General features: G+C 40.4%; 1 protein-coding gene across 1 annotated transcript in view; it reads right to left on the bottom strand.

Annotated features, from left to right (window-relative positions):
* VIPR2 (vasoactive intestinal peptide receptor 2) overlaps window positions 1-6,005 on the bottom strand; it is a 96,846-nt gene extending 90,841 nt beyond the window's left edge. Inside the window, exon 1 of the mRNA XM_077268553.1 lies at window positions 5,617-6,005. Coding sequence (XP_077124668.1) covers window positions 5,617-5,670 — 54 coding nt within the window. The 5' untranslated portion in view covers window positions 5,671-6,005. The remainder of the gene's footprint in view (window positions 1-5,616) is intronic.
* Window positions 6,006-13,610: the final 7,605 nt, after the last annotated feature.

Below are 13,610 nucleotides of genomic sequence, written 5' to 3'. Positions count from 1 at the left end.
ATATGATGAGACAGATGGGGCAGCAGGATCATGGGACAGATGGGGCGGCAGGATCATGGGACAGATGGGTCAGGATCATGGGGCAGGATGGGGAGATCATATGGGGGCAGAATGGATATTCATGAGGGCAGAATGGGAGAACATATGGCTGGATCCAGGAATGAGATACATGGGGCCAGGATGGGGGATATTATTACCATAGGAGCTAATTAAGGGATATTATTACTGCAGTGATGGATCTATTTTATTTTTTGAGGATACTGTTTTAAATGGGGGGGGCAGTCCTGTTACTATGGTGTAGTGTAGAAGTCGGGAAAAAATTAAGCAATGTGTTCTGTAAGCGGAGCTCTAGATAACTGTTATTTCCTGCAGAAATGAGTCCTGGCTGGAAGGCATGATGGCGGTCTGTGCTGGATGAAGAAGGAAAGTGAGGCTGAAGGACTTCACCTAAAGACATCACTGGTGAGTGAGTGTGTTACCTGTACACAGACACTGCATACTAAGTACAGATCTCCTGTGTATAATGGCACTTATGGTGATAGTATTGTGTTTTTTTAATTAATGATCAGTATTGCAGTATTCAGTCACTATGTGGTGGTAATATGTTGTCCGGCCATGGTGTGGCAGTATTTGTCCCTTGTATGTGTTATTATTTGGTCACTGTGGTGGTAATATGTGGTCTGGTCATAGTGTGGTGGTATTTGTTTCCTGTATGTGGTATTGGTCACCATATGGTGGTAATATGTGATCTGGACATGGTGTGGCAGTACTTGTTCCTTGTATGTGGTATTATAGGTCACTATGTGGTGGTAATATGGTGTCTGGTCATGGTACGTGGTATTTGTCCCTTTGGATGTGATATTATTGTTCATTTTAAAAATTGAAAAATAAATAAAAATATACCTAAATTGTATTGTATATTTTATCAAGTTTTTAATAGGTTAGCGTAGAGTAGGGCCCGGCCAAAAGAGTCTAACTTGTTGTGGTGGCAGATTAGAAAATTTGTTTGGCCAAAACAAAAGCTGCTGGCTATATGTGTGATCTGGTGATGGGAACTGTTAATGTGTGATTGATGAGAAGTGGAGTTTTTCCAAGAGAGAGCGGTGGGACTGTGGACAGTTCGAGGGGTGGAGGCGGAGCTGGGGTGGAGCCTGGGTGGAGTCTCAAGGGGGCCCCGAAAATGTTGCTAGTATGGGGCCCTGAAATTCCTAGTGGCAGCCCTGCTCACAGGAACGTAACCTGACATGATCAGTGCCGGAAATGGAAGGGAAAAAAAAAGCTATCATTTTTGTTGGCAAGCACCTACACAGCCATACCACTACTTCCTTATGTAAAAATGTGCTGACAGATTCCATGAATTAAATCTTGATTGTTTAAGTGGAAAAAGAAAAATAACATTTTAAAAGGAAACGGTCTGCCAGAAGGTGGAACAGGCTGCTCTGGAGCCTCGGGGGGCCGTGCAATCCCCAGAGTGAATGTCTGCTATCTATTTACTAACATAGGAGAATATGCTGTTATCCATGAAATAACAAATCTGTTTGCTACGGTTTATTTAGTGCAAGGTACACAAGAACACCAAAATCATTTTAGTTGCCATGGTGTCATTTATTGCATAATAGCAAGTTTGGGAAAAGTGTCGGTATTGTACTGGAGATTTATTTTATTCTCTCTGGATGTAGACGGCACAAGCCACTGAGCCCAGTGATTGGCTGCAGCGGTCATGCACACTGTAGCTGTAATGCTGCCACTGCTACATGGTCTTTGTTGACAGGCAGCAGTGATACCATTACAACTACAGTGTGTGCATGACCACTGCAGCCAGTCACTGGGATCAATGACTTCTGCCATCTACATAAGCAGGGAGAGCCAATGCTGCACTTGGGGAAGATGAGTACAGCTGAGTTTTGATATTTTTTTACAGTTCCAACCCATTACAAAAAATATCTACCTACCTCATATGTGAAATATGAAAAGTGAACAGACAATTTATCAGTACATCTATTTACAAATCAATTAGACAAATAAAGTGCATAAGTGCCCCATATAACCACTAATACATTGTTAGCGCATGTATACATTTTTTACATATCGTTTTGACAACATGATTAATGTACATAGAACAAGTTACGACAGAGTTAATGGATTTAAAGTGTCAGGTGTGCAGACTTTTCTGGTAGGACTCATCCCATTATAGCATCATTCTAAGCGCCTAAATCCGGCGTCTATTATTTGAAATTGCGCAAGTCATAAAAGCAAAACAGGCAATACTCAAGCCAGACAGGCGCACTGAGGCTATGTGCACACGTTGCGGTTTTTGCTGCGGATCCGCAGCGGATTTGACGCTGCGGATCCGCAGCAGTTTTCCATGCGGTGTACAGTATCATGTAACCCTATGGAAAACAAAAAACGCAGTGCACATGCTGCGGAAAATTCCGCGCGGATTCTCTGCAGAAAAAAAGAAGGACCATGTCACTTCTTTCTGCGGATTCCACAGCGGTTTTCAACCTGCACCAATAGGAAAGTGCAGTTGAAAACCCGCAGAGGAATCCGCAGAAGAAACCGCATGAAAATCCGCAGTGAAAACCGCAGCGGTTTTGCACTGCGGATTTTCCAAATCCGCTGCGGAAAAATCCGCAGCAAAATCCGCAACGTGTGCACAAGCCCTGAGTGTTCCAGAGACGCTCGCTCCATCTATGATGATGTCAACTCCTCAGTAGCTACTGCGCATGATCAGGACTACGTCAGGCATCTACAGCTGACCCGGCGCTTCTGGCGAATCACCGTCACTAGCGCCATCTTGGATGTGTTTAGAAAAAGAGAGAAAAAAAGCAGTCAACGTGCACACTCCATCAGCGCTATATTATTAAAGAAGCCCATTTTAACCCCTTAAAGATTAAAGACAGGACGATTTTTAATTTCCGTTCTTTCATTTTTTTCTCTCCTTCTTCCTAGAGATATAACTTTTTTACTAACATATAATGTACTGAAAATGCTGAAAAAAGGGGGATGAATTGTGAAAAAAATTGTCACATTTTTCTGGGATTAAGGAAAATAAATCGGCTCACCTAAACGGCTGATGTCGTGTAGAAGCAAAAAAAACGTAAAAAATCCGGAAGATCAAAAGATAGAATCCATCTTCATAAAATCAAAAAATGTATTGGACAAACAGTAAAAGCTAATTGCATAAATCCATGGTGTGATATTAAACGCGTTTCTAACCTGCTCCTGCGTTCTTTCTCAAAGGTGAATTCTATGAAGCCGGAGTCTATCTTTTTTTTTTTTCCATATTTTGGGGGGTTTTGCTTTTACAGTGTTCATTTTATGTTAAAAAAATAACTTGGAAACATTATTCTCCAGGTAAGTACAGTCAAGGTGATACCAAACGTACATAGTTCTAAGTGGTTACAAACATTTGGTTTGTGTTACCATTTTCCGAGACCCCTAACGGTTTAATTTTTTGTCAATGGAGCTTTATAAAGCCTTGTATTTTGCACGACGAGCTTAGAGTTTTTCTGATACAGATTTGATTGTTTTTATTGCATTTTTTAGTGGTATGCGGTGCCCAGAAAAACAGCGATTTTGGAGTTTCACATTTTCTCGCAGCTTTTTTGTGTACACTGTACTGTACATCAGTAGCGTGGGCAGGATCATACAGGGGTCAGCATTCAGAGAACTGCTAGATCTGCAGCAGAAAGACAATGATTTTATCAAAATGATAGCAAGGAGCTCAATAAATGACACATTGCTGGAATCAGGGTCTCAGCCCCTACATTATGCTGCTCTCAGATGGGGTAGCAAAAACCTGGTGACAGATTCCCTTTAAACAGAAAAACAGAACTCCTGTAAAAATAAAATTTGTCCTACGACAGATATAAATGGCGCAAGGTGGATCCCTTTCAATATAACGGGGTTTATTTGATTTACATTCAGGATGTTATAATTTTAACACTTTCTTGTGATAAAATCATGACAAAACCTCTTAATGGATTTTCCAATGCAAATCTAGCCTAAATAATATCAAATCTCTATTGAGCATAAATAGCGTCTCCCCCAATAAAGAAAGAGGGCGACCTTCTCCAGCGCTGTATATTGACGGTAAAGGGAGCTCAGCACGCGGCACTCTGAACTTTCGCTGACTTTAATGCATTTGAAACATAAATGTTTTCATATCTGAATGATTCTATGTTTAGCAAACCTGCCATAATGTATATTTCAGTGCCTGGCTCTGTACAAACAAGATAATAGCCGTGGGGTTATACTTGAGTAATACGCTCTGGAGAGGAACACTCGGTGCGCTAGGAGCCAGCATTGTAGGAGTCAATTACATTTACATACAAAGTTTTTCCAAAATGTGAAAAAATAATAAAATGTCTTTGTTTACGTTCACAGGTAATATTCGTCACATCAGAAACTGCAATATTTGTAAATAAACAAATGCAGAAAGAAAAATTATCCTGCATGTACTATAAAAAGCGGAAAGGCGATTACAGAATATTGCAGCAATAACAAAGTGACAATTATAGTAAAATTGACACGATGATAAAGCAAAAAATTGCAAAGTACAATACTCAGATCACCGCTATGTCTATTCAATGAAGTGCAATAGCGCCCTCTACTCTCAGCATGTGGCCATGACACGCTGCTGGAGGTACACAACTTTGTACAAGTATGTCCATATAATACACACAAACATTACAGGATTATACGTTTTACAAATTGATGATGTATGTAATCCTATAGTAATCCTATAAAAGGATCCTACTAATTCTATAAATACTGCCTCTTCAATTAAGCAATAAACTATGTGAGAACACACCAGAAAAAAAAAGTTCTATGAATTTCTGCAGCTTTTTATTAGTCACTCAATTAACAAATAAGGAAAGATCAATGGAGGAAAAACTTTTGCATCTGAGTGAAGTTTGGTTGCAGTTCTTGATGCTGTTGCAAGTTTTGGGAGTCAAGGACAAAAGTGGACAAAAGAGAGAAGCAAGGGATGGATCTGTGTTTCCTTTATACTTTGCATTGGTGGCTAAAAAACTACTCCAAAAGGAAATACAAGAATCCAACATTACTGAACGAAACTCATGAATGGCTTAATTATTGGTAAAGAGCCGCCGTGCAATGGTAGAGGCACAATTTAACAATGTAACAAGGAAGAGTTGCACAGCTTGTTGTGGTTTATCATAGGTGGCCAGGTAATAAACCGATTACGTTATTGCAACTATAATGCAAATATTGATGATGATAATAATAGGGGTAAAAATACAATATACTAGTAATGGGTATTTCTACTTCAAAGTTGAAGTTTAATCACTGTGATACTTTATAGATCTGATACATAATAATTAAACATTGCAGGGAAATATTAATAAACAAGGTTTAAAAAAAAGTATTGTAAAAAATTAAATTTGCGTGCTTTTATCATAGTGTTATATGGCTAAGAAAATCTAAATGATTACAATTTCGATATTCCTTTAATTATAAGGTTCTGTTAATTAAATCCCTTCAATAAAATTGTAAACCGATACCTAGATCAAGTCCTACAGAATATTTGGAAAGGCTGAGGCAGAAGAAGCTCATTTTAAGGAGACAGATTTACACAGTCCAGATACTCACTAAAAGCAGAAGAGGAAAAGTTGCAAGGAGCACAGATGATATAGTCTTCTTCATCTTATAGAGTAGGTTCAAGTTAGTAAGATTCCTGGGTGGGCATTGGGATACATTAGATCCAGAAGCATGAGGTCCAGTCTGTAGATCTCAATGAATAGGGTAGAGGAAAATAGGAATGGTTTCTTCTCTGTAGTAAAGAATAAGGATCAAAATGTAAAAAGTCTTCTTAGAAGTGAAGATCAGATCCTGGGGAGTCAGGGAGTAGAAGCTTCTCCAGCACCTTTGCAGACCAAGTGAATTGAGGCTGCACATGTGAGAAGAACCAACTCCCTTCACTCCTCCACTAGAGCTGTTGATTCAAAGCTCTCATTGCACTTAGTAACTCAACTTGAAGCATTACAGAAGCTTCTGTATCAGAGAAAAAAAAATCCTTACAGGCAGTAGGGGGATTTCATTTTCTAATGCATTACATATTTTAAAGCCTGAGTGGGCAGGAACAGGATCAGAAACTAAATAGCTTTGATGGTCTCCTATTAAGTAGCAAAACCTTAGAGTAGAAACCAGCTCTGAATGTAACTGCACTGTTAATCCATGTTTACATTGTGGTACATTTCCACTGAAAGCCCAATTCATAATTACTGAAGATTAAAACTGAATTTCAAAGTTACAGCAGTTTATTGTCTGAGCTCTGGAAACGACAATGTAACAGAACTATTCCTAGTTTTTTTTTTCCTTTCTGTCACTCAGGTTATTTTTGTTACTGTAGTTTCAAATGTATAATGAGATTAAAGCTACGTTCTCACAATGCATTTTTGGTGTTTTTTTATGTTACATATTTTTTTAAAAAAAATGCAGGTGTAACCTACGTTACTTAACGGGTACAGAAATGCTGCAGAAAATCTGCAATATCGAAAACTCACCAAAAGCTCATTGTGGGAATGTAGCCTAACTATGGTTTCATAAAACCTGCAAGTAGCATGTCATCATGATATGGCATTAACCCCTTAAGCCCCGAGGGTGGTTTGCACGTTAATGACCTGGCCAATTTTTACAATTCTGACCACTGTCTCTTTATGAGTTTATAACTCTGGAACGCTTCAACGGATCTTGGCGATTCTGACATTGTTTTCTCGGGACATATTGTACTTCATGATAGTGGTAAAATTTATTCGATATAACTTGCGTTTTTTTGTGACAAAAAATGGAAATTTGGCGAAAATGTTGAAAATTTCGCAATTTTCCAACTTTGAATTTTTATGCAATTAAATCACAGAGATATGTCATGCAACATACTTAATAAGTAACATTTTCCACATGTCTACTTTACATCAGCACAATTTTGGAACCAAAATTTTTTTTTGTTAGGGAGTTATAAGGGTTAAAAGTTGACCAGCAATTTCTCATTTTTACAACACCATTTTATTTTAGGGACCACATCTCATTTGAAGTCATTTTGAGAGGTCTATATGATAGAAAATACCCAAGTGTGACACCATTCTAAAAACTGCACCCCTCAAGGTGCTCAAAACCACATTCAAGAAGTTTATTAACCCTGCAGGTGTTTTACAGGAATTTTTGGAATGTTTAAATAAAAATGAACATTTCACTTTTTTTCACACAAAATTTATTTCAGCTCCAATTTGTTTTATTTTACCAAGGGTAACAGGAGAAAATGGACCCCAAAAGTTGTTGTACAATTTGTCCTGAGTACGCTGATACCCCATATGTGGGGGTAAACCACTGTTTGGGCGCATGGCAGAGCTCAGAAGGAAAGGAGCGCCATTTTACTTTTCAATGCAAAATTGACTGGAATTGAGATGGGACGCCATGTTGCGTTTGGAGAGCCCCTGATGTGCCTAAACATTGAAACCCCCCACAAGTGACACCATTTTGGAAAGTAGACCCCCTAAGGAACTTATCTAGATGTGTGGTGAGCACTTTGACCCACCAAGTGCTTCACAGAAGTTTATAATGCAAAGCCGTAAAAATAAAAAATCATATTTTTTCACAAAAATGATATTTTCGCCCCCAATTTTTTATTTTCCCAAGGGTAAGAGAAGAAATTGGACCCCAAAAGTTGTTGTGCAATTTGTCCTGAATATGCTGATACCCCATATGTGGGGGTAAACGACTGTTTGGGCGCATGGCAGAGCTCGGAAGGGAAGGAGCGCCGTTTCACTTTTCAATGCAAAATTGACTGGAATTGAGATGGGACACCATGTCGCGTTTGGAGAGCCCCTGATGTGCCTAAACATTAAAACCCCCCACAAGTGACACCATTTTGGAACGTAGACCCCCTAAGGAACTTATATAGATGTTTTTTGAGAGCTTTGAACCCCCAAGTGTTTCACTACAGTTTATAACGCAGAGCCGTGAAAATAAAAATTATTTTTTTTTCACAAAAATGATTTTTTATCCCCCAGTATTGTATTTTCCCAAGGGTAACAGGAGAAATTGGACCCCAAAAGTTGTTGTCCAATTTGTCCTGAGTACGCTGATACCCCATATGTGAGGGGGAACTACTGTTTGAGCGCATGGCAGAGCTCGGAAGGGAAGGAGCGCCATTTGGAATGCAGACTTAGATGGATTGGTCTGCAGGCGTCACGTTGCATTTGCAGAGCCCCTGATGTACCCAAACAGTACAAACCCCCCACAAGTGACCCCATATTGGAAACTAGACCTCCCAAGGAACTTATCTAGATGTGTTGTGAGAACTTTGAACCCCCAAGTGTTTCACTACAGTTTACAACGCAGAGCCGTGAAAGTAAAAAATCCTTTTTTTCCCACAAAAATGATTTTTAGCCCCCCAAATTTTTATTTTCCCAAGAATAACAAGAGGACTTGGACCCCCAAAGTTGTTGTCCAATTTGTCCCGAGTATACTGATACCACATATGTTGGGGTAAACCCCTGTTTGGGCGCACGGGAGAGCTCGGAAGGGAAGGAGCACGGTTTTACTTTTTCAACACAGAATTGGCTGGAATTGAGATTGGACGCCATGTCGCGTTTGGAGAGCTCCTGATGTGCCTGAACAGTGGAAACTCCCCAATTCTACCTGAAACCCTAATCCAAACACACCCCTAACCCTAATCCCAAAGGTAACCATAACCACACCCCTAACCCTGACACACCCCTAACTCTAATCCCAACCCTAATCCCAACCGTAAATGTAATCCAAATGCTAACCCTAACTTTAGCCCCAACCCTAACCCTAACTTTAGCCCCAACCCTAACCCTAACTTTAGCCCCAACCCTAATCCTAACTTTAGCCCCAACCCTAACCTTAACTTTAGCTCCAACCCTAGCCCCAACCCTAACCCTAACCTTAGCCCTAACCCTAGCCCTAACCCTAACCCTAGCCCTAACCCTAGCCCTAACCCTAACCCTAGCCCTAATGGGAAAATGGAAATAAATACATTTTTTTAATTTTATTATTTTTCCCTAACTAAGGGGGTGATGAAGTGGGGTTTGATTTACTTTTATAGCGTTTTTTTATATCGGATTTTTATGATTGGCAGCTGTCATACACTAAAAGACGCTTTTTATAGCAAAAAAGTTTTTGCGTCTCCACACTTTGAGACCTATAATTTTTCCATATTTTGGTCCACAGAGTCATGTGAGGTCTTTTTTTTTGCGGGGCAAGTTGATGTTTTTATTGCTAACATTTTCGGACACGTGACAGTTTTTGATCACTTTTTATTCTGATTTTTGTGAGGCAGAATGACCAAAAACCAGCTATTCAGGAATTTCTTTTGGGTGAGGCGTTTATACCGTTCCACGTTTGGTAAAATTGATAAAGCAGTTTTATTCTTCGGGTCAGTACGATTACAGCGATATCTCATTTATATCATTTTTTATGTTTTGGCGCTTTTATACGATAAAAGCTATTTTATAGAAAAAATAATTATTTTGGCATCGCTTTATTCTGAGGACTATAACTTTTTTTATTTTTTTGCTTATGATGCTGTATCGTGGCTTGTTTTTTGCGTGAAAAGATGACGTTTTTAGCGGTACCATGGTTATTTATATCCGTCTTTTTGATCGCGTGTTATTCCACTTTTTGTTCGGCAGTATGATAATAAAGCGTTGTTTTTTGGCTCGTTTTTTTTTTTTCTTATGGTGTTCACTGAAGGGGTTAACTAGTGGGACAGTTTTATAGGTTGGGTCGTTACGGACGCGGCGATACAAAATATGTGTACTTCTATTGTTTTTTTTGGGGTTTTTTAGATAAAGAAATGTATTTATGGGAATAATATATTTTTTTTTCTTTATTTAGGAATTTTTTATTTTATTTTTTTTTTTCCACATGTGGAAATTTTTTTTTAAACTTTTTTAATTTGTCCCGGGGGGGGGACATCACAGATCGCTGATCTGACAGTTTGCACAGCACTCTGTCAGATCAGCGATCTGACATACAGCCGTGCAGGCTTACCAGCGCCTGCTGTGGACCCGGAAGTACTCCCTGCAGGACCCGGATGCAGCCCCACGGCCATTTTCGATCCAGGGACTGCAGGGAGGAGACGCTCGGTACAAGGTGAGTACATCTCCTTGTACCGATCGTCTCAGGGAAGCACGCAGGGAGCCCCCTCCCTGCCCGATGCTTCTCTGTACCGCCGGTACACTGCGATCATGTTTCATCGCAGTGTGCCGTTGGTTAATGTGCCGGGGGCAGTCCGTGACCGCTCCTGGCACATAGTGCCAGATGTCAGCTGCGGTAGTCAGCTAACACCCGGCCGCGATCGGCCGCGCTCCCCCCTTGAGCGCGGCCGATCGCATATGACGTACTATCCCGTCACTGGGAATTAAGTCCCAGGTCACCTCGACGGGATAGTACGTCATATGGGATTAAAGGGTTAACATAGGCCATATACTGTAATAATAAGTATTTCTTCATGTGCCCACAATTCATACAAAGGCTTTCAGAAGTTTTTTTTTCACTTAGACTCATCCATAATCAAAAAAGTTGAAATAAGAAAAACAAATATTAGGTTCACAGTGTTAATTTATTCAAAAAATTCTAGTAGGAATAACCGAGGATCGCCACGATGTAGAGTTCTATGAAATGATAATCCAGAATTGTTATTTCATATCCAATGCAAGTTTTTGCTAAAATGGGAATGCTTACAGGGTATCTTTAAAGGGAACTTGTCACCCCAAAATCGAAGATGAGCTAAGCCCACCAGCATCAGGGGCTTATCTACAGCATTCTGTAATGCTGTAGATAAGCCCCCGATGTATCCTGAAAGATGAGAAAAAGAGGTTAGATTATACTCACACAGGGGTGTTCCCACTGCGATCCGGTCCGATAGGCGTCGTGGTCCGGTCCGGGGCTTCCCATCTTCTTACGATGACGTCCTCTTCTTGTAGTCACGCTGTGGCTCTGGCGCAGGCTTACTTTATCTGTCCTGTTGAGGTCAGAGCAAACTACTGCAGTGCGCAGGCGCCGGGAAAGGTCAGAGAGGCCCGGCGCCTGCGCACTGCTGTACTTTGCTCTGCCCTCAACAGGACGTCATCATAAGAAGATGGGAGGCCCCGGACCGCAACGCCCATCGGACCGGGACCACACCTGGGTGGGTATAATCTAACCTTTTTTTTCATCTTTCAGGATACATCGGGGGCTTATCTACAGCATTACAGAATGCTGTAGATAAGCCCCTGATGCTGGCGGGCTTAGCTCACCATCGATTTTGGGGGTGACAGGTTCCCTTTTAACCCAGCAAAGAGAAATTGCCCTGTGAAAATGTAATATAGACTACTCTGAGGGAGTATGGGAAGATGGGCTGTTTATAGCTAAACAATGTTGTATAGAATGGCAATCCGGTATATGCAGGGCTGGAACAAGGTATTTTTTAGGCAGATGAAGCCGATGGTGCCTCCCCCTCTTTTGATGAACCCTCTGGTTCAGAGACTACAGTAACAGGTCTTCTAACGCTCCCCTACTCCTGTTCTGATGACCACTTTCACTAGAATTGTTACCTTTTTCTCCCAAAAATACCAGCAAAGGTAAAAAAAAGCGGTGTATTTTAGAGGTGAGGCTCAACAGAGGGTGTGTTTTCAAAGGTAGATATAAAATAATTGCACAATACAAGGAACAAATAGCGATATTAATCCCTGACATCCTACATTTTAAATGTCAGACCTACGGATGGTCATGGAAACTAATATAGCTTAACTATAATGGGGGCTGTTTGGTTTCACCTATGGTGTGCAGCATTTGGTGGATATTCTAATGGAAACTAAAGAGACCCTATTATACATAAAGGGATATGTTTGATGGTTTTTACATCCGTCATGTGACAAATACAGTTTGCAATTAACTGATGGTGGTTCTGGAACCTCTATCAGTACATGAATGCATCACCAGAACCATAATTAGTTCATGAATACATCATGAGAATGGCCATTTAGTAAATAAATAGAACACCATTACTATCATCAGTACATGTATACATTACAAGAACCACCATCAATACATGAATACATCAGCAGAACCACCATCATGCATGAATACATAACCAGAATTATCATAAGTACATGACTAAATCACCAAGCTTAGTGTGATGCTAGTCACTACTCACAGATAAGCCATGAGGCAGAGTGGTCGATAGTTCCAAGGTCAAAAGCCAGGAAGGTACATCATAAACAGAAGGAAGAGACAAAGGCATAGTCAGGTAATGTTCTGAAGTCAGAATGCATGGAGGATAGTGGATCAGAGCAGAAGGGGTTAAACAGACAGATGGTCTGAACGAGATCTATGGTCAGACAACAAAAGAGCTACCAACAGTGAGACAAACTGCACAGTAGCTGAATTGTTGTGAATTCTGTTCTCGGACTCCCTCCTGTGGTCATGAATGGTACTTTGGTTAATTCTGCTCTTGGACTCCCTCTGGTGGCTTCGAGCGGAACTGCTGTCACTGAGCTTGGATTTATCAGCTGATCTCGTTTATTGCTATGCTGGCTTCCTATTTAACTCCACTCAGATCGTTACTTCATGCCAGTTGTCAATGTCTTAGTATTGGTTCAGATCTCTCTTGGACTTCTCTGAGGACCTGTCTACTCCAACAGAAGCTAAGTCCTTGCTAGTTCATTTTGTTGTTACTGCTTCCTGAATATATTGTTGCAGAGTGCATTTTCTAGCAGTCACCGCTGTAGTTAGGAAAGCTTCAATCAGCAAGATATCTTGAGTAAACAGTATTTACTTCATACTGGTAAACATGAGATACAATTCAGTGTCACATAGTCCGTGCACACTGAGGCATAACACATTCATGAAGAAGAATCAGGAAGTAAGAAAAACAACCAACAACAACAGAGAGTTTCCCTCTCCACATTACAGCAAGTATATTACATTACACACTATCGCCATCTGCTGTCTGGTTAGTGTAAAGTCCTCCTTTCACTTATAATAAGTCCTAATCTGTTGCATATGCCAACACCCTTTCTCAACAGTAAGGACTTATTCAATCAAATCCAACTTTTTTATTAGTCTCTGATGTTTATCAGCATTCAACGCCTTCGTGAGGATGTCTGCTGTCATTTCTTCAGTAGGACAGTACTCTAACTTCAAGACTCCTTGTTCCTGATGATCTCTCAAGAAATGATATTTCACATCAATATGCTTGGTTCTTGGATTGACTCTTTCCATCTGAGCAAGAACAAGACATCCTTGATTGTCCTCTTTCAGTTTTGTTGGTGCCAACTGTGGTTGTCCTAATTCTGTCAACAATTGTCTTAACCACAGTACTTCTTGACTCGCTTGTGCTGCGGCAACATATTCTGCTTCTGTTGAAGACAGTGTCACAATTGACTGTTTCTGTTGCTTCTATCCATTTATTAGCTTCTTCTACAGGAAGGTTAGATATGTCTTCCCAAGAGGTAGGCTCATAGATTTTTCTTGTGCTTGTCTTGTATGAGAGACGTTTTGGTGGTTTTCCTTTGTTCTCTCTCATTGAACGTCTTGGTTCTGTGTCTGTTTGTAGATGTGATTCTTCACTTTCAGTA

The sequence above is a fragment of the Ranitomeya variabilis genome, chromosome 6, assembly GCF_051348905.1.
Source record: "Ranitomeya variabilis isolate aRanVar5 chromosome 6, aRanVar5.hap1, whole genome shotgun sequence".
Taxonomy (NCBI): Eukaryota; Metazoa; Chordata; class Amphibia; order Anura; family Dendrobatidae; genus Ranitomeya; species Ranitomeya variabilis.
This window is presented reverse-complemented; position numbering and strand designations above follow the sequence as displayed.